The following is a 21,321-nucleotide window of genomic DNA, read 5'->3' as shown; positions in this document are numbered from 1 at the left end:
GCTCGTTTGCAGCCCTACCGTGAAGCTACTCTGAAACTACATCCAAATTACTCAACATGAATGTACAAATACTTGACTACAAAAAATAATGAAGAAAAATAAGATTCATATAGGCTTTTCTTGATAACTTAATAGCCTTGGTGTTCGCCATGTCGTCTTGATCTGAAATTTAGGTGTTTGCTCCATCTTAAAATGTCAGGTTCGATTTTTCTTACCAATAATTCTTGGAGCCACCTCACCCCCACACTTCACATGTGAGCGTGTGATATGGCTCTAGAAAGGGCTGTAAAAATTAGTCCGAGTTATTCGCAAACTGACTCAGAACACCTTTCATTATTTAAAAAAAAAAACTTAAATAGCCTACCAATAACTTTGTACGCATGCTTGTTACAAAAGGTTTATACTATATATGAGGTGACATATTAATGTCAACGAAGTTAATTATATAGTCTTGTTTTGTTCATAAAAGCCAAGAAGAACAGAGCTAATGGATCCCCTGGCCCCCACGTTATGTACAAACTTAGCTGTAAGGAGCAGTAAACAATTGTTGCCGATATGGGGGGAAAAAAACCACGATAAACGAAAAAATTACTCAGTGATCTTGAGGCACTAACACATATCTAATATCTTTATACATCACATATATTTATATGGTACTTGGTAATAAGTGAATAGACCTCTCGAAAATATGAGATGGATGATGATGTTAGACGAGAAATTATTTAGTATTCTTGGAGCACCACGTGGCGATGTCCCAAACCTCTCCCCGGCCACCACACATTATTGTGGAATCCTTACACTTAGTTTTGAGTCTTATAGAAATGTGTGGTTGAGGAAAAGCTTGGGCAACCATGTGGCAGTTTCCTAGAGGCATTGAATTATTTTCGATGTTGGACACGACTCCGTTTGTTTTGGATTTTAAAGGAGGTTTTTGAAAGTAATGAATGGAGAAAAATAGATAACGAAAATTTATTAAAAACTATATCCAGAGTCTCTCAAACGAACAAAGCCGTCCCGGTATTCTCAAACCACTCAATAAATACTCGCAGTAAACAACTAAAAACCCGAAGTCCAAAAAGGCAGACTGGCCGTACCAGCCGCCTTTTTATCCCACGTAAACTTCGAAAAGCTCCTCCGTCCCAAACTTAAAAAAGTGCTTCATGAGATGAGAGAGATTATGCATTGTCTCATAAAAGATTTTTGAAGTTTATTTTTATAAGAAAAGTGGGATGAAAAAAGAAATCCATGGACGTGATAATTAGGAGCAATACTACATACTTTATGTGCAGAAATTCGAATATAAATGCTTTGAAAACTGTCTGAAGCATGTGAATCTTCGTTCTATTGTGAGGTTCACGTGAATCAAGCGGTTAATTTAGTGGTGCACAGCTAGCAATATTTTGGTTGTAAATTTGATTTTCCCTTTTCAACCATCTTAACAGTCAAGCTCATATCCAATAGAAAATAAGTCAAATATTACCACTGGCCATGACAGTGTTGCAGAATAAGATTTTAAGCAATCGACCTATTGGCCATGTGTTTTGAAGTACAACATGACAGAAAGCGAAGCCCTTGTTATTTCTTTAATAAGTCAAATGATTTATTTTTTTTGTTTTTATTTAAATTTTTTTCGTATTTATTAATTTTTTTTTTGTAGATTATTGATTCTTTTTTACGAGAGAAATTTAAAAAATTACAATCGAAACCTAAATTTTTTGAATAAAGACAAAAATAAGTCAATAAGACAATTTTTTCGTCTTTATTCAAAATAATTTGAATTTTGATCATAATTTTATATTTTTTAGATTCCTCTTGCCATGATGAAACAATAATTCACAAAAGTTAACAAAAAAACTAATAAATGCAAAAAAAAATTGAATAAGAACAAGAAAATAAGTCATTTAATTTATTTAGGCGAACAACTAACAATGTCAACATAGTAGATGCTTTGCCGATCAAAAAAAACCCTTGTAGATGCTTTGCTAGCTACATCCTGTTGATATATAGGTAATTGGGAGATGAAAACGAGTATAGGGCGCAGTGATGTTTGCACTTTCGTTTTTATCGTCGGTATTCTCTTTCTCGTCTATATATATATTCATGTAAATTTACAGTAATATTCTTTCATTTGATTCATTGTTTCGCACGCTTAAGGTGTAGTACGTAGTGATCATATTATACATTCACATGATAAAGAACAAATTTAAATAGCTCTGAAGAAAAAAATATGCATGAAAGTTAATATGCGATTTTCGTTGGGAAAAACGATATGTAGTAGTATTATTGGTGTCTTTTAAATTTACTCTGCCCGTCCTTAATTACATATGCTCACTTTTGACTTTGAAATAGTATCTCAAAATATTTGTCCATTCTGACAAGTTTTTTTTTTCTCGGCAATTTTTTTATTTATTAATCTTTGCAAATGATACAAAGACTACCTGAGACTCAAAGAGAAACGTTGGCAAGAAACCAACAAACAAAAAGAAACTCCTTAGACACGGCCACACCAACAAAAAAAAAAAAAAAACAACAGTCATCACACAGATGAGACCAAAAAAACTACGAACGAAACCAACCACCCAGCCGAGTGCCCCGCCCGGTTCACTGGGCTGTTGGCCCGGGATCCACCACAGGTAGGGTTTGAGAGCCGTGTGGAGAGCCTGATGCCCCATTTAGTGAGTTTCGTAAGCGGGATCCATCCTCCCCCTACAGCAAAAAAGGAGACGAAACACCGAAAAACGTACAGCAACAAACAACCACAGTAAAAATAAACTACCTCTGACCACCAAAAACCCAGCAAGGCAAAAGCAGCCTTGTGACAAGTTAACGAACCAAATTTTGTGCGATTCTCATTCTACTCCTCAATTAAAGTGAAAAAACTAAAAGCTGAAATGGACAATTTATTACTCCTACAAATTTAAATCTTTACAAGTGTAGTGATTGTGTCTTTTTAGAAGGTGTAATTAGATTCTTCGACAAACAAATTGGGATGAAAAAGAGCATCAAGTACGACAATGTTAATTTTGAAGAAAATTAGTAAGTGCTTCGAGAGCATCGCCAGGTATGTGATGTTTTAACGTCCTTCTCACCACATATCTGTGTACGTCTCACAATGCAATATGTAACTCACACGTTTAATTAAAAAAAAAGGCTCTAGTGTCACGTGGTGATGCTTACTAAGTAACTACTCATATATAATTTGGATGAAAATGAGAGAAACCGTAATAATATTTAGGTCAAATCTAATAAATTAAACAGAGGGCTTCCTTATATATATACATGCTGTATATCACATAGTATTCACATTTCCTCGCAAACTACTACTGCTGCTACACAATGCCTCACCATTCCAATGCAAACTACCGAGTCACGGACTCCACCGGGTCTATCCACTCTGAAATCGAGCTCGTAATCGACTCACCAACGAACTCACCCACCCGGAACCACTACTACTACAGAATGCATCACAAAAACAATGCAAACCACCGAGTCACGGACTCGGTCGGGTCGAGCCACCCCGAAATCGACCTCGTAATCGACTCACCCAACCCGAACCACACCACTCCAACCAAGGCTCTAATCATCATCCCTTTCATAGCCAGGTTCCACGCCGGTTACTTCCGCATAAGCCTCTCGTTGTGCAGCCAGGCTCTGCTCTGGAAGACCCTCCGCGAACCCCCGGCCGCCTCGCCCGACCCCGCTGCCCTCCACCGCCTCTTCCGCACGCTCCTCCCGGGCCCGGCCTTCACCGTCCTCTGGTCCCTCTCTCTCCTCACCCTCCTCACCCTCTCCTCCCTCTACGCCCTCCGCTGCCTCTCCCACTTCCACCTCGTCCGGAACGAGTTCAAGCACCACGTGGGCGTCAACTACATGTTCGCCCCGTGGATCTCCTGGCTCCTCCTTCTCCAGTCCTCGCCCTTCATCTCCCCAACTTCAACTTACTATCTCACCCTCTGGTGGCTCTTCGTTGTTCCCATAGTGGCCCTCGACGTCAAGATATACGGCGCGTGGTTCACCAAGGGGAAGAGGTTTGGAATGCTTTCTGCTCGTTGTCATGCCGTCTTTGTTCTTTTTTCCCTTTCAATAACACTTCGGTGACCATTTTTTAGTACCATGTTTTGAGTACTATGTGATGTGATGAGTCATTAATATATTGGTGAAATATGTCTCGTTTGCTCTACCAATATTTTGGTTTACATGATACTCAAAATGGTCACTATAGCATTGGTCTTTCCCTTTAGTCTTCGTATATTTCATTCAAAAATTAATAAAATTTCTTTCTTCGTTGTAAAGGTTCTTGTCGGCCGTGGCCAACCCGACAAGTCAGCTGTCAGTGATCGGGAACCTGGTGGGGGCGTGGGCAGGGGCGCGGATGGGGTGGAGGGAAAGCGCGGTGTGCTTGTTCTCGCTGGGGATGGCGCATTACCTGGTGCTGTTCGTCACGCTGTACCAGAGGTTGCCCGGGGGGAACGGGATAACGGGGATGCTGAGGCCGGTTTTTTTCTTGTTTTTCGCGGCGCCGAGCGTGGCTAGCTTGGCTTGCGAAGCAATTTGGGGCTCGTTTGATTATTCTTCCAAGATGTTCTTCTTTCTGTCGCTCTTTCTGTTCTTGTCCCTGGTAAGTACTTTCATCAATAGGGTTTTAGAAATGCTAGTTTTTTTCTTTTTTGCCTTGGAGCTGACAATGCTTCGAACTCAACTTGAAAACATAATTCTGAACACAACTACGTTCAAAGAGGGATTTTTCAATGCTGAGCGGATATATTCCACGTGGTACCCGCTCGGCGCATCTCAGTCGTCCGATACACTTTTAGACGGCTCGGATTGAAACTATCTTTCTCCTCTCACTCCAACACTTTCTCTTTCTAAATCTGAGCCATTCATACACGCAATGGATGGCACGGATGCATGAGCGGGCACCACGTGGTACCCGCTCGGCACTGGAATTTTTTCACCTTCAAAACCGTTCATTCGATGCATGTGGCCCGTATATATCGAATCCACACACAATTGTGTTGTCTGAAAGATGTGTTAGTGGACTTTTTGTTTATGTTTTAGTACATTCATTAGGAAAGGAATAAGAAAAGAGAAGTTGCATGCAGTGAATGAGTGAACCTAAAACATTTTCAACTAGTTGTGGAAGGGAGCTTCCATTTACAGTACCGCAACCTGTAATCTACAAAATTAGTATATGAATTTGAACGGTCATTCCATTGATAGCTAATCGATTTTCACTCACAAATGCTTTAGCATGATATTAAACTGGGTTTTGGAAACTTTTTGACAAGACTATCTTGAGTGATTGTCCCTTTATTTGAGCTTTAAGTCCGTCTTATTTTTTCGTAAAACTTATGTTATGGATCTCCACGTGCAATTCTGCAGCTAGTACACATTGCAAGGAGTGACAGAGTTTGTATCGTTCATTATTACCTTCCGAACTCGAATACGATTTGGATACTCTCTTCACACATTGTCAATCATTCTATTAATCGGCGACACCAGCTTGTAAGACAATGTCGTGTCGAATGATGTCACAGTTACAGTCAAGCGATGTTAATTTGTTTAGTTGTACTAATGGTGAAAGAAAATATGATCTCATTGATGAATGATCTTGCCGGGGGTTTAATAATGCTGTATCTTATAGTATTATACATGGCATGCATTTGTCCTAGGATTACTTGTACAAGGTTTGATTTCTTCTATTCAGGGGGGGAAAAAAAAACCTCTGTACAAGGTCAAGAATCCTGGGTCTAATTATCACGAATCCTGGGTCTATTTTCTTATTAAATCCATCGAAATAGGGAAGATCCGTTATTATAATCGCCGAAATAACCTCTCGATTTTCTTGGTTGTCCTTTAGGAAGACTAAAAAGCTTTTTTATAACTTAGTCGTCCGGATCGGCTTACGCGCACCTCGATCAATCCTGGTAACCCGATTCCTCCGCCCACTTATATGAAGTCCAATTAAAGCCAGAGCAACTATTTTGTACGGACTAACCCCAAAAGAGTTGGTAACAACGGAGAGGTTTGCAACCTGAAACCTTACGAGACGACAAACTCCTAAATTCCAGGCCTGGACCGCCAGGCCCACCTCTCTCGGATTAGGAAGACCGTAAAAGTCGTCGTTTCTTAAGATGGATAGAGAGTGAAATGTGACGGGGTTTTACCTATTTAGTAGAAGTATCCAAATTGTCGACCTCATTCAAGAGGTTTTTGCGACCGTAGAAATCATATATATTCTTGATAGTGAAATATGGAAAGAGTTCAGTACTGGGGATTGCACGGCCGCACAACGGTGGAAGTAGTTCAGTACTGGTCCACTTGAAACCTTCACTGATGTCAACTCATCCACTACGAGAAAGTAGAAACCAAACATTTCTTTTCATCCACTCAACATTCAATGATTTTCCCATTGCTCTCAACTTCACTGTTTCGGATGGTCCAGAAGAGTTTTTTTGAAATACGGATCATCGATTGTCGAGACGGACGGTGAATAGTTTTTCTCCATTTTTTTTAGTGTGGATATCATCAGTGATTCTAAAAGTTTTTGCTAGGGGTGAGATTGAAAATTGAACCTGCGTTTTGGATTAACATATATGCTTTTAACTTTATGATCACCTGCTTTCATTCCATCAAAGTTTTGAGCTAAAACTATCCATCTACTAAATGAATTTGAAAAAAAAAAGTTCACTAAAAGCAGCAAAAAAAAATAAAACAAATTAGGGCAAGTAAATAGAGTGTCAAGGGCGGCCTTATGCGTATATCGATCGATTTAGATTAAGGCTGGGATAAAGTCTTGAGGGCACCGATCCGTAAGAATTAATAGCACAAATGAGGTTTCAAACTTAAAAAAGAAAGCAAATTTCCAAAGTCCCAAGACTTTTTTTTTTTTGAACGGCGAAAAAGAGATAATATATTAAAAAAAGAAGACTTACACCACGGCAATCAAAAGCTAATCAAGCTCTAAGGATTGATAAGAAATCAATCCGAACAATGCCCAAACGAGCCACCCCAAAAGGAACCAAAGAAGCCACACCAAAACCACAGGAATACACCCCCGCTCACCCACAAACAAAGACACCCTCACCCCCCACTCAGGACAAAACACCTCTTTACCCAAAAACCAAAACACACCCCACCAAGGCCCTACCCCAAGAAGCACATAAATCGAAAACTAGGTCTGTCCTGCCACTTTGTCAGCTCTATCCAAGTCTTCAGCTACCGTATCTGCAACTTTGCTTATGACTTCATCCTCCTCACCATCATACCCCAATCCCATAATCTTGTTGCAGGTCCAAATTGCTTGTGCATCGTCCAGAATTATTCTGTTTCTGTTAATAACTCCATCTGAAGAGATAGATGCAGAGAGTGCTAGGGCTGCAACGGCAGACCTATACACCGCACACTTTGGTTTGTTATTTCTACTCTTGTTATTGAAGGAGTTGACCCTTGTAAATCCCAGAATATCATCAATTGTCTTCCTCTTCTTCTTCCCTTTTACCCTATTTATGGCAGCTTTGATTGGTGCAGAAAGAGGTTCATTTTCAGTTCGGCTTGCTTCAATATGATGTTCAGGAATAATTTCATCCTCATCATTTTTCCTTCTTAAATTTCAATAATAACTGGATTTTCCTTAACTGAATCATCCACCCAACTGTCTTGATTATCAACCAAATTACTTAGGCATGCTCTTGGAATCTGAATGCAAATATTCAGCCTTACAAAAGTTCGAGGGTCCAAATTGATATTGAGTGTTGTGTTGTTTGCTGCTAGCTCTCTCATACTATCCATGACCTTTCCACTTCCCCAAGCTGATGCCTCAACCCCCGAAGAAGAATTAGCTGCCTCATCATTACATCCTTGCAAGTTTACATTTATTGGCTGTAATGCTCTCTCTTTTGTCCCAATAGCCTTTTCAGCTTCCACATTAGTTTCTGTCACCTCCTCTGCAATTTTCATCTCATTTTCCACCTCAGCTTTGTCTACATCGAAGTCAAGCGTGACCACCAGATTTTGCACTTGGGGTTGGGAAATTGAATTTTTTATACATAATGTACTAGTCTCCCTTAAAATGTATCGATATATTTGTCTCTTTCTTTATTCCATTCCTGTAGAACTAGCTAGAACATTTTAGAAAAATCACTAAAATTTGGAAGGTTGGACTTTCTAGAAATATATATATTTCATACGTAAGAGATTCAGTTATATTATATGTGTGTATATGCATAGATAAAATTGTGCATGCATCTATTTTGTAGATTTTTTTTTAAGAGAGAGAAAGAGAGAAAGAGACCTAGGGAGGAGGTGTGAATATGGAAAAAAGATTATTCTATGCCCCTGAAGCACTACCACATGTCTCTCACCAATTTATATTCATAATTTAACAAATAACAGTAAGTATTATTGTCAAATGTCTCCCAACAATTTTGTTATCTGATTATAGCACCTAATACTTTGAAGATTCATAATCTACGTTTCATACATTCATCAAATAATTGCAGATTTTTTATTATAATATATTTTTTTAAATTGAGAATCTACAATCAAGAATCTATAATCCAACAAGATAATCATCACCAAACACCCTTTTAACCCCCCAAAACCACAATTCTCAGCACCATGCAACTTGAGGTAGCGCTTCATTCACAAGTAGATATGGAATGCAAAAGGCATGCACTACATTAATTAGTTTTATACAATTAGATATTGATTCTTAATTTGTTCATTCTCTATTTCGTGATTTTCGTAACAATATCACGAAATTAATTGCCAGGTTTCGAGGCCAATGCTATTCAAGAAATCAATGAAGAAGTTCAACGTGGCTTGGTGGGCTTACTCATTCCCTTTGACAGTTCTAGCCATTGCTTCAACAGAGTATGCACAGAAGACGAAAAGCACCATAGCTCACGTGCTCATGCTCGTGTTATCCCTGCTTTCAGTCCTGGTTTCTCTTGTTCTGATGGTTTTCACTGGGCTGAACACTAATATGCTCTTGCCAATTCACGATCCCTATTCTAGTTAGCCCTAGCGGTGCACCTCGCGGTGTGATCAAGTATATCTGCCTCTTGTGCTGGTTGGGTTTGGCTTCTCGCCAGCCTTCATTCCTTAATTTGCGTTTTGGACGGCGCGTGATTGTCCAAGGTTTCCTGCCAACCTGGTTGGGATGTTTGTCCTTGGTTGTGATGCCGTACATTTTATCCTCCACTTAGTTTTTATATCTATATCATTCAAAGATCAATAAAATGATCATCTCTTGTTTTTAAAAAGAAAAAAAAAGAACAAGAAAACAATAGGGGATTATCAATTTCATATTCATATGTGGCACTCTTAGCAAACTCAATGAGTGGAGCAAGATAAACGATTTGAATCACATTATATAGTTGGTTTAGGGTGGATTCCATCAATAAAAGACAACATCCTAGTGTGCCCCCAACTCATAGCAGAACCCTGTGTGTCTCATCAAAAATCGAAGGCATCGATTGTGTTAGAATAATGAAAATATTTTGATTGATTATAGTTGATAGAATCGATTGTAATTGATTATGATTAAGGATTTGATTATCTTTCCATAGTATAGGATTTGATTTTGTTTCTATATTTTATGATTTCACTATTGTATAAATACAAGATCCTATGTACATGTTATTATCGAATTCAAAAAAAAAAAATTTCTTTTCTTATATTTAACAATATATGAATGTGCTCAACACTAGCTCTTCGACACCACACATTCTCGAACACCGTTCGATGGAGCGAATTTGACACTTGTTTACAAGGTTCTAAGCGGTTCTACAAAGCAAGTGGGTTTGGAGAGTTGATTGGATGGGAACGTGGGCGAGTCGCCTGTCCAACTGGCCGGTCCTATCCAAGTTTTAGAGCATCGGTCCAAAGTCTCCCCTTGGATATATTCAACATCAGGGAAAAGAAAAAAATTTCTTTGCGGAGGTGCTGTAAAACAAGTGTTTACGGTACTCAATCGTGGGTCAAGGACTCAAGATGTTAATGAAATTTTTTCGGGAAAGAATTAATTGTGATCAGTCATAATTGAAAATGAATCTCAGCTATTAATTGTGCAAATAGACGATTGAGATTGCGCCACTCTGTGAACTGTTCACAGCGCCTCCGTGAAAGAGACTATCACCAGGGAAAAAGAAACTGGAAATCTAGGTTTGGCATTCGTCTTTCGTTACCAGAACTTTTGGTTATTACTTATACCTTATCCACTTCAAGAAAAAATGCTACCGGCCGCTTTCACCTTTTTTCTGAATGGCGAAACAAGTACTCTCTCTGTCCCTTTTTAGAGTTCAGTATTTTATTTTGAACTGTCCCTTTTATAATTATCCATTTTGTAAAGTTAATAGGTAAAAGTTGATGAATTTTCCATTTTGCCCCTAAAAGTAGATTCCATTTTGAAAAGTTAGTAAGTAAAAATGTAATGATGATATTTCCATAAAGGGTAAGGAGGAAAAGTAGAGGTAAAATTGATATGAAATGTGTAATGATGATGTCTTTTTAATAAGTTGAAATTACGAAGCAGAACACTTAAAAATGGACGAAGAGAGTAATAATTTTTTAATGCGAAAGCAACGACCAAAATTAAGGAGCAAAGACAAGAAGTGCTCATCCGAGACCCAAGCCCTTGATTGACAAGTTGCCAACCAAAGAGACACCCCAAGAGACTAAAGGCTCTGTTCGGCTAAATAAGCCAACTGGCTTTTTTTTTGTCCTTATTTAATTTTTTTTGTATTTTTTAGTTTTTCATAAATTTTTTGGGGATTATTGCATCGTCATGATGAGAGGAATCTAAAAAGTAAAAAATTATGATCGAAATCCAATTTTTTTTAATAAAGATGAAAAAATTGGCTTATTGGCTTATTTTTATCTTTATTCAAAAAAATTAGGTTTCGCTCGTAATTTTTTACTTTTTAGATTCCTCTTGTCATAACTATGCAATAATCTCCAAAAAATTAACAAAAAACTAACAAATATGAAAAAAATTTAAATAATGATAAAAAAAAAAGCAATTAACTTTTTTAGCCGAACGGGGCCTGAGCAGCACCTAAGAGGCCTAAATGCTCATATAAACAATAAAAGCAAATGGGCAAAGCCAAAACACCAAAGAAGGCGGCATCACCTTATAGCTTATTGGAGAATTAAACACGCAAGATAAGTGTCACTTGTTTGAGAGGAGATAAAAAGAAAAACTTCTCGTTTCGGCAGATTGCTGGCATTCTCACACACTATTTCCAAGCACAAAGGATTTACAGAGTGGGCCAAAAGGCAAAGGCGAAAATCAAATAATGAGACAAGCATTATGGCCATTTGTTTCAAGAAGCAAAGGCCCTAAATATCTAACGTTCACTTTGAGAAGGTTTTGTTGACCAGCTCTCTCTTGACTCCCATGCGATGCAAAATCGGAGTTTAAGATCACCATCTACAAGTAACTTCAAGAAAAAGCATATGTTTGAACCCTTCGGCTCGTGTCTATGAAGTTTAAAAAAAAAATAATGCAGTGTCACTAGACTTTCCTGTTTTCCTTCGCCCGTTTTCTAGGTTTGTCCCCGTGCAGAGAAAGATGTTAAGGACAAACATCACAAAACCTGTGATTATATTTGTACAAAAACACAACTTTAATCCCTCCGCCTACAAAGAAATATTGATGATGTTTTAAAAAAAGAAAAATGCTCATTAAAGTTCTGCAACAAAATTGCACAATAACTTTTTCTATTAATCCCTCACTAGATTATCGGGAAAAAAAGGGAATGAGTATTATATTGACTAACAAATTCTATTTCTTTATTGAAAAAGCGAAACACTGTAGGAAAAAAAAAAAAAACAAAGACTTGAAGACTAATCGATTGACCAAAAAATAGAACGAACATGTACATTTCACTTCATTTCCACCCCCAAATAAGGAAGAAGAAAAGAAAGAACGATCGATGAAATGAAAAGAACGAACGTGTTCAATTCGATAATTTGGGTTGTTGACTTTTCAATCATCCACAAAATAAAAATAAAAAAAGAAAGAATGTGATAATCGTAGCCGCATGATTTTATCAAGTTTTTCCTTGAAAAATCGACACTTTTTTCAAATTTATATTTTAATATATGTTGCATTCTTTACAGACAAACCTCTTTCATCATGCGGCTATAGAATCAATTTTGTTTTTTCAAGCTAACTTATTCTACAAAATAAACAATCGATGAAACTATAGAAATCGGACTCTTACTGGGCCCGCCGCGACAAATCTGGTCGGTCCAGTCCACAAATCCTGGACAAAAAAACACAGCCCAAAAATAAAAAACCTCCCAAGAAAAACTTGCAAGTGTTTGCCTTTTATTTGCTGTCATTGCTATTGTTGTTACCACTTGAAAAGCTGCCGCCATTATTGCCGTTACCGTTGTTGCCGTTATTATTCGGTTGCCCGCCCCCAATCAAAGAACCAATCGCCGCCGCCAGCGCCGCCGTGAAGTTCGGATCCGCCGTGAGCGCATTCACCGTCTCAGCCAACGAGTTCTGCTGTTGCACCGCGTCATGCGACATCTGGAGCCCCGAAAACTTGGACTGGTTACTATGAATCGCTTGCCCAAACAATTGCGGCAAAAGGGCCGCCGCGTTCGGGTTTGGAAACGGGAGCTGGAACTGGGCTGGAGGCCTCTGGAATTGTAGTGGGTTGTTCGGGTTTTGGGTGAGGTCTAAGGTGACGGTGGGGAACGGGGCAGAGGCGGAGATGGTGGCCATGGTGGGGGGGCAGGGGAGGAGGGATGGTCTGGGGAGGAAATTGGGGTGGTGGTGGATGAGGCCGTCAGAGCTCGGCATGGAGCCGGAGAGAAGCATTCGGGCGGCGGAGGAGGTGGTGGAGGCCATCGCCATGGCGGCGGGAGGGAGGGGGTGGTTGTGGTTGCCTTCGTAGGTGGTGGTTAGGATGCTTCTGTCTTCGGCACATCTTTGGACCTGGTGAAATTAACAAGTGAGAATATTTGGATTAGAACAAGAAAATTTTAGATCAAATCGAATAATAATAGTCATCTAGCTAGTCTTTCCGTTCAGTTATCAGGTATGTTGTATGGGAAATACATTTTCGGAAAAGTAAAGGTAAAGAAGAAAGAAATTTTTCTTTCCAATGTGTTCTCTAGCAAAGAAATTTTGCAGAAAAATTAAAATTGCTTCTTTTTAGGAGGATTTATTTTGCGACAAAATGGTTTTGAGTGGAGGAGTTGAATTTATAAATTTCATAATTTTCTTGATAATTCAACACACAGAAATTAACTAAAATGTTGATTTTTTTATTTTTTTTATATCGTTTCACATGCATCCTTTCTGTGCAGCTGAATGGAGTATTAAAGGGAATGATTTGGATTAGATCCTTTTTGTCTTCTGCTCGTTGTTTTCACACGTAGGTCAAGGGATTCTTATTAATAAACGGGATGTAAGCAACTTGCTTTTCAAAATTCACCAAAAGAGATGTTAAACTTACGATAACAAAATTAATCAAAAGATGAAATTTACTTATATCGAAGATGAATATATTTGAAGTTTCACCTTCTTTTTTTTTTTTTAAAAATGAACTTTCTTTTTTGGTTGAAAAGCAAATTAGGTTAGTACAAATTAAACAGACGTACACTTGAACTAATTTTGTTCATAGAAAATGGTATTGGAAATGCTCCGGCTAGAATTGGGCATTTCCAAAGCCATTTTTAATTACATCCCCTATACCCAGTTGTGTCACAATAATGGCTTATTCGGGCACCTCTGACCTTTGAAAAAAAACAATTATGATGAAAAAATAACAGAAGGCCACATCAATGTCATAACTAATCACCATAGACTTCACACCTAAGTTTTGAGCCCACTTCAATTTGACTATTGGTTTTCTTCACTTTCTAGTGACTTCCAAAGTTCAATTTATAATCGCACAACTTAAGAGTCATAATCAAGACCAATTAGGCAAGTAATTATGCCATGTAACCGCGCATTCAATTCAATTATTAAGTACTTTAGAAACATGGCTCAATCATGCCACACAAAATGTGCAAGAAGTCGTATGCTCAAGTACCACTGAATAATTTCTAGATTTTAAGGGGCACCCATGAATAGATCTACAAGGGTTCAAAATTGAGAAATTTTATTACTCTTGCTCTTATATATTTTGCTCTAAAAATCTCAAAAGTAATGATTGAATCTTTCATTTTATGTACCTTTCACTCTATGGTTGGAGTGTTTCCCGGACCAAACTCTTGACATTTCGGAGCCCTAACGCAAACTTCGAACTGGTGGCCGTAGCATTTTCCTTTGGTCTTGAATGCCGGGTACTAAAGAACTTTTTCATTTAGGCTTGTCAATCAAGGATTTGAGTTTCGGATTGCGCACAAGATTATTCTTAGCTTAACTTAGGGATATGATATCATTCTTTTTGTTCCTGTTAGTCTCTGTAACAATTTCAAAGATTAATAAAAATAAATTGCCGTTCAAGAAAAAACCAAAATATATAGTTGGGGTCCTAATTTTCACATTTTTTCAAAGATTAATAAAAATAAATCGCCGTTCAAGAAAAAACCAAAATAGTTGGGGTCCTAATTTTCACATTTTTTCAAAGATTAATAAAAATAAATCGCCGTTGAAGAAAAAACCAAAATAGTTGGGGTCCAAATTTTCACATTTTTTAGTCGTCAGGCTGTTTGCCTTTTGAGCATTTTTATAAGAGAAAGTCATTAATAGAACCAACCAGCTCATTCTAAAATCCAGTCAAGGTCAATGGTAGAAGATACTTTAGAAAACTCGTCTAAAATTCGGTGCTTACTTTAATTAATAAACTTTTGTAGAAATCAGAAATTATAAACTTTCTTGGTTAGTAATGCATGTCAAAGCCTAGTATTATTAGCTTGTAATTGTGATTGATTAAAAAAAGAAAGCTACCCAATTGTGATTGATAAGATGCCCTAACTAAGGTTGAGTTCCGCTAAGGATTTTTTGGAATTTCTGGGCTTTTTTCGTTTGTCCTTTAAATTTTTTTCGCGTTTGTTTGTTTTGAGACAAACTTTTGTGGATTATTGATTCGGCTCGACAAGAAGAATCGAAAAAAGTTCTTTTTTATACTTTTACCCTATTATTTTTTGTAGTATCCAAGATAAGACCCAAAAGTCGGTCTTTTAGGTTTTATCCTGAATATTTTTAAAAATATTTGGGTAAAAGATATTATTAATTGTTTACTTTTTCGATTCTTTTCGTCGAGACGAATCAATGATCCAAAAAAATTTGTTGCGAACTATCAAATGCAAAAAAAAAAAAGAATAAGAACAAAACGGAAAAAGCTCAAAAATCCCGAAAAAATCCTTACCAGAACTTAACCTAAGTAAGATTATTTTTGAATCTGTCCCTGCTAGTACCATGTTATTGGCCATTAAACATTCAAAAAGAAAGAAAAAAAAAAACCCACTTAAAATGAAAGACACCTACTTGCTTTCGAACTGGGCAGGCGGCAGCCATGGTGCACCGGTAATAAGCACGAGGACACGGGTTTCCTTTCGCCATTTTTTGCCCGTACTTCCGCCATTGGCATCCATCACTAATCTACCAATCCAAAAAAATTAATCCAATGAATAAAAACAAATATATTTTTACTAAGTACCAAAAAAAATGCTAATTCTATCAAATCATGTACCATGGGAGCCTCGGACCGCGCTCGAACCGAGACCCGGGCTTTCCTCATGGTAGCCTCCGTGGCCTGATCAACATTTTTGGTAGGGTTCAATCTAGCAAACTTGTTCGACCCATCCTCCGGGCTGTCCTCCCTCGCATGATCATCACACAACTCCTTCGCCGCAGCATTATTAACCGGCAGCGGCGATCGCAACCGCTCCTCCTCCGAGGGAGACAACGCCGGCTCGTTCGCGTTGGCGGCGGAGGCGAGCCCGAGGTCCATGAACTGTCTAGGAACCACTTGCCCTCCGCTAAAACCACCGTGTAATATGTTGTTGTTTTCCTCTGAATTTCCATTTGCGGAATTGTTTTCGGGTTTTTGATCGCGGTTTCGGTGATTTTGATGCTGCGTCAGTGTAATCAGGTGCATCTGGAGAGTACTGTAATTGCTGGTGACTTGATTGAGCGCGTCTCTCAGCCGTTGATTCTCCACGTTCATTCTCTCCAGCTCCGCTTGCACCACAGCCAGCTAAAACCAGTAAACATGAGTCAAAACCGCAATAGTATATAGTTGTACGTACACTACCACATATACTGATATATATATACAACAACAAAGTAATCACCAGCCAACATGAGAATGGGCGGAGGAGTACCGGAGACATGTCTAACAGTTAGAATATATGCACACTGTAACTGTCTCGTAAACTTTTACCGCTAATAGTGACCCTCTATGCTACGAATAATGCCATGTACACTTCTAACGATCATTCACCGACTACTCATCTCTTACATATGTGTTGGCCCCACACATATGTAAGACATGAGTAGTTGGTAGATGTGTACGTACATAGACTTATTGGCTATGCTATACCTCCAAAAATCAAATAAATCATGTTATGTCATGGAACCATAGCTCCAAATCAAAGTGGAAATATACACACCGAGGTGTTTCCCAAGTAGTGCTGGTAGATATCCAAACCTTGGGAGTACTGCTCAAGGTCTGAGGTTCGATTCTCTACCGGGTGAATACCTTGAAGTAAGTAGAGGACTGTAACTAGTATTGAGGCGCTAGCTTCTCCAGAGATTTGAGTTGTACAATCGGATTCATTTAGTGACCTGACTGTAAGGCTGGTCCTCCGTTAAAAAAAAAAGAGGTCGAAATATTGAGGACATTCCTAGAGATCCCATGTGTACGTAACTGATTCGGGTTCGATCTCTTACGGATTACACGGACCAAGCACATGTTCTAATCATGTAAAGTAGCACTTCAAAATCATATATTAAAATGGGGTATCCAATTATGGTATCCAAACGCGGCAACTACAGGATGATTACTCCTTACATATATAGGCTTGTTTGTTTGTTGGGATTTAAGCATCGAATTGGATCATATATTTAAGAAAGATCAATGGAATAACATGTATACTTATTGAATTATTTTCCGATCATCATTAAATATATGTCGGATATATATAAATTTAACAAAAGTATTGAACTAATGTACAATAATATATAAATTTGGAAGTATATGTGTATACATACACTATTAATAGAGTGCAAAAATCATACTCCCTCTGTCCCAAAAAGTCAGTCCACTATAAAAAAAATATGTAATTTTTAAATAAAAAATAAATACTTTTGCAAATTTAAAATTTTTTGACACCAAATTAAAAAAAAAGAAACTCGTTTAGCTCTTTAATTTGTTATCAAGGAATTTTAAAAATTATGAATGAAATTAACTACTATATTTTTTTAATTCAAAAATTATACGTCCTTTAGTAATTGATTAACTTTTCGGGACGGAGGTAGTATATATATGTGTGTCCATACGCTTAATACATCTAGTTATAACTGACCAACCCGATATAGAATCACATATTGTAATTACCTCGGCCTTAGCTCGTTTATCATCGGAGTTTCGGGACTTTCCATCATCCGCCGTGGATTGACAAGTACTGGTGTTAGCAGTCAGAAGCCGCAGTCCGGTCTATTCATATAACATTCAACATACATACGTACAAAATTCAATAAATTCAAACCCACAAAAAATCAAATAAAGTGAACTAGCGAGATAGAGAAAAATTCAAGTGGGTGGATTACATTCACGTTGACATCCAAGCCCTTCTTATCCGAACCACCGGCAACGGCGGCAGCCACATCGTTGCGGCCGCCTTGTTTATTGTCGGCGAAGAAATCCATCTCTCCGATGACCCTTCGTTTGTCACCGGAGGGTGGAGGATCAACGTCCTCATCATCTTCATCACCATCGTGGGAGGTGCAGTTTAGGTTGACTGGGAATTGAATAGTATTTGGCACTTGTTGTGTAGTTTCCATGGGTTCAAGCTTCAGCTTCGGGTGGTGGTGGTTGAGGCGGCGGTTGCTGTTGTTGTTGTGGTGGTGGTGGTGGTCGTCGGGAAATGAATTGATCACAGTTGGGTGATGAAGGAAGCATCCGATCCGATCTGTATCAATGGAGAGTCCACTTCCTTTGGCCATAAATCAAGAGATGTTATAGAGAGAGAGAGAGAGAGAGAGAGAGATTGTAGAGAGAGAGAGAGGGGTGCAATGGACTCGGAGATAAAAAAGGGAGACTGAGAATTTGAGAAGGAAGACCAAAAATACAAGTAATGAAAGGGGTGGTTTTAGAGTTGGTTTGAAGAGAAAGTGAAGAGATTTGATTTTTTTTTTTTTGTGAAGAGAGAGAGAGTTGTGGCCAAGTCCCCTTCTAGTTTTATGTCCTTTAATTGTGGTCAAGTAGCTTGCTAGGACTTGGCTTGCCAACTTAATTAAACTATAACTTCTAGCCCTAAAAGTCAAAAAAAACAAACATTAATTACGTGTGAAGAGCCTCTACACGTAATTATGCGAACTGATTTAAACGCAATTGTGTCACGAACCGTTCAATGTGCGATATACGTGAGCCTTACGAAATAGAGAGGAGTTCAAATGTATCGAACGATTCCAGACACATCTTTGTTCATATTTTTGCACGTAAATATTTGATCATTATACGTACCTACAATATATATACAAATCAAATTCCACAGAATATGTGATTTTCCTACATAATTAAGTATTGCAATAAAATTTTATCAGTAAATAGTGTAACAACTTTAATTTCGTTTTCTATATCTTAGGGGAGTAGTTGGGGGTCAGAGATCTAAACTCCTAGACCCAATGAGCCAGTCAACAGACCCCGACTACTGCGACAGGCCATGGAATCTATTTTCTTCTTCGAGTTATAACAATGAATTCAAGAAAATAACATAATTAATATATATATATATATATATATATATATATATATATATATATATAAGTGTGTTAGTCCGGATCTCCTAAGGGATCCCGCACAGCCTTACCGTGCGAGACTCCCCTTTTTCGATCAAATTACGACGATCCGAGCCGCTCAAATTTATCAGAACTTGATTTTAAGGATACCAATTAGAAATCAGCAAAAAAAATGATCGGGAAAGGCTTGATCTGAACAGTTTTTTATTGAATGGTTCAGTAAAAAACTGCTCGGATCAAGCCCTTCCCAATCAATTTTTTTTGCTGATTTCTCGCAAATACTCTTAAAATCACGTTCTGAACACATTGAACGGCTCAAATCGTCAAAATTCGATCGGGAAAGGGAAGTCCCACAAGGTAAGGTCGTGCGGGATCCCTCATTAGATCCTAAGTGTGTGTGTGTGTGTGTGTGTGTGTATATATATAAAATAAGGACCACCTTAACTTAATAAAATAAGGACCTCCCTTTTCCGATAGAATTTCGATAATCCAAGCCGCTCAACATGTTCAGAACATGATTTTAAGGGTACCCGCGAGAAATCAGCAAAAAAAAATGACCGAAAAGGCTTCATCCGAGCAGTTTTTGTTTATATTTTATCAAACGGTTCAAATAAAAACTGCTCAGATGAAGCCCTTCCCGGTCATTTTTTTTGCTAATTTCACACGGGTACTCTTAAAATCACGTTCTAAACACATTGAGCGGCTCGGATCATTGAAATTCGAACTGAAAATGGGAGAAATGGAGAGGTCCTTATTTTAACTAAAATAAGGACCTCCTCATTTGAAAATGACTGTATATATATATATATATATATATATATATATAAACACACACACCATGACCTTCTTACTTCTTCAAATCTCGCTTTGCATACTTGTGTGAACTTATTTTTATGAGAAAGGAGGAGGATGTGTGCATGGATACTACTATATATGGCACTATAAAAAGTTACACCTTCCCTCTTTTTTCAACAAGGAGGAGGATGGGCAAGGCCGGCGTAAACTTTGGGGCCTAAAACGGAATTCGAAGGGTCCCTAATTTTAATTTTGGGAAAATGACGGTCCAAGCTGTGCTTTTATAATTAATACTCGCCAAAAATATTTTCAGCATTAACAAATGTTCTCAGCATGTCCTTGGCAAGTTATAATTATCAGAACACATCTTTGGCCGTCATTTTCCCTTTAATTTTGGGCTTATATGTTGGATACTCCATCCGTCCCTATTTAAATGTCCACTATTTCATTTTGGGCTGTCCAAAAATAAGTGTCCATTTTTGAAAAGTTAATTGGTAAAGTGGAGGATAATTTTGGAAAGTGAATGTAAAGTTGATGTGGAAAGTATAAAGCGGAGGATAATTTTGAAAAGTGGAGGTAAAAAATGATGTAAAAAGTGTATTGGAGAGAAAAGTGTAAAATATAGGTGAAAGTTGACTCTCAAAACTGTGTGTTTATCAAACTAAGATATTTAAAAAGGGACGAATGGAGTACTAAAAAATGGTTAGGACCCTATCGTTTACAATTTCTAAGGAGGCTAAGGCCACCTCTAGCCCAGGACCAACTTTGAAGATGGGGTGAGAAATTACTTGAAAGTTAGAACTCTTAAAACAGCGTTACATGGAGATATCTGAGCCTCGCTAAGACGTAACACAAAGTGGACATAGAAAGGGTATTGACATCTCACCTCAAGTGGAAGGGGTGTCGACCATTACATTTAAAAAAAAAATGAGGTTTGCAAATTAGCCTATGAGTAAAAGTATAGGAGTGCAAATGATAATTAACCCTTGCAAATCAAACTAAGGAGAACCAAGAAGATTTATGCTAGACTTAGGGGAGGAAAAAAAATAATAGAAAGGAAATTGAGTGTTGGTGGACTAAAGCTAGAGCTAACCTAGGGCCTTGACAAAAGTGATGCTAAAGCTAAAAACGGCACCAGCCTAGAGTTGGCCTGGCCAAGTGGCGGAGATCAACTTCCACTAATTACTCCTAAAGATTCAATGCCCGTGGAACGGATGTTATTTGATTTTGATTTGGAATATGATTCCGCAACAAAATAAGTATAGAGGGACCATTGTTTAAGTGGTATTCTAAAAACAACCACTTTGCGTATATTGTCAAAAGTTAAGTCTATCTTCAATTCTTCCCTACTCATACCCCCAATAGTTGCGGACTATATGAATTTTTCTATTGTTGTTGTCGTCGTTGTTGTTGTAATGCTAGTAGAACATACATTATTCGTTGTAACGAAACCAATCACGTATAATTTGATATGTTTTTCGTCATAGACCTCACAAAAATACGCGATTACGGATAGCATTATGAAATAAAGTATCCATGCCCCGTGATTGTCCAGTAATTTTCGAGTAATAATTTTCCGGTCGACCGTGGGG

At 38.0% G+C, this 21,321-nt stretch overlaps 2 protein-coding genes across 3 annotated transcripts; one reads left to right on the top strand and one right to left on the bottom strand.

Annotated features, from left to right (window-relative positions):
• The first annotated feature begins 3,308 nt into the window (after positions 1 to 3,308).
• Positions 3,309 to 9,217, top strand: LOC131323035 (S-type anion channel SLAH1-like). Its single transcript, XM_058354651.1, has 3 exons — positions 3,309 to 4,028; positions 4,294 to 4,618; positions 8,774 to 9,217. Exons 1-3 carry the CDS (start codon positions 3,337 to 3,339, stop codon positions 9,020 to 9,022), a joined length of 1,266 nt encoding a protein of 421 aa, XP_058210634.1. The 5' UTR covers positions 3,309 to 3,336; the 3' UTR covers positions 9,023 to 9,217.
• A 2,728-nt stretch (positions 9,218 to 11,945) lies between these two features.
• On the bottom strand, positions 11,946 to 18,345 carry LOC131323034 (probable WRKY transcription factor 31). Of its 2 annotated transcripts, XM_058354649.1 has the most exons (5): positions 17,744 to 18,345; positions 17,532 to 17,630; positions 15,663 to 16,169; positions 15,458 to 15,571; positions 11,946 to 12,955 (listed from the first exon to the last, which is right to left on the bottom strand). In XM_058354649.1, the coding sequence occupies exons 1-5, from the start codon at positions 18,137 to 18,139 to the stop codon at positions 12,338 to 12,340; spliced, it is 1,734 nt and encodes a 577-aa protein (XP_058210632.1). In that variant the 5' UTR covers positions 18,140 to 18,345; the 3' UTR covers positions 11,946 to 12,337. The 2 variants fall into 2 exon arrangements, with proteins under 2 accessions (XP_058210632.1, XP_058210633.1); XM_058354650.1 differs by lacking the exon at positions 17,532 to 17,630 and having other exon boundaries at positions 17,744 to 18,310.
• Positions 18,346 to 21,321: the final 2,976 nt, after the last annotated feature.

Source organism: Rhododendron vialii, chromosome 4a (genome assembly GCF_030253575.1).
Source record: "Rhododendron vialii isolate Sample 1 chromosome 4a, ASM3025357v1".
In the NCBI taxonomy this organism is placed as follows: Eukaryota; Viridiplantae; Streptophyta; class Magnoliopsida; order Ericales; family Ericaceae; genus Rhododendron; species Rhododendron vialii.
Note: the sequence above shows the minus strand (reverse complement) of the source record. Positions and strands in the feature narration are given on the sequence as shown.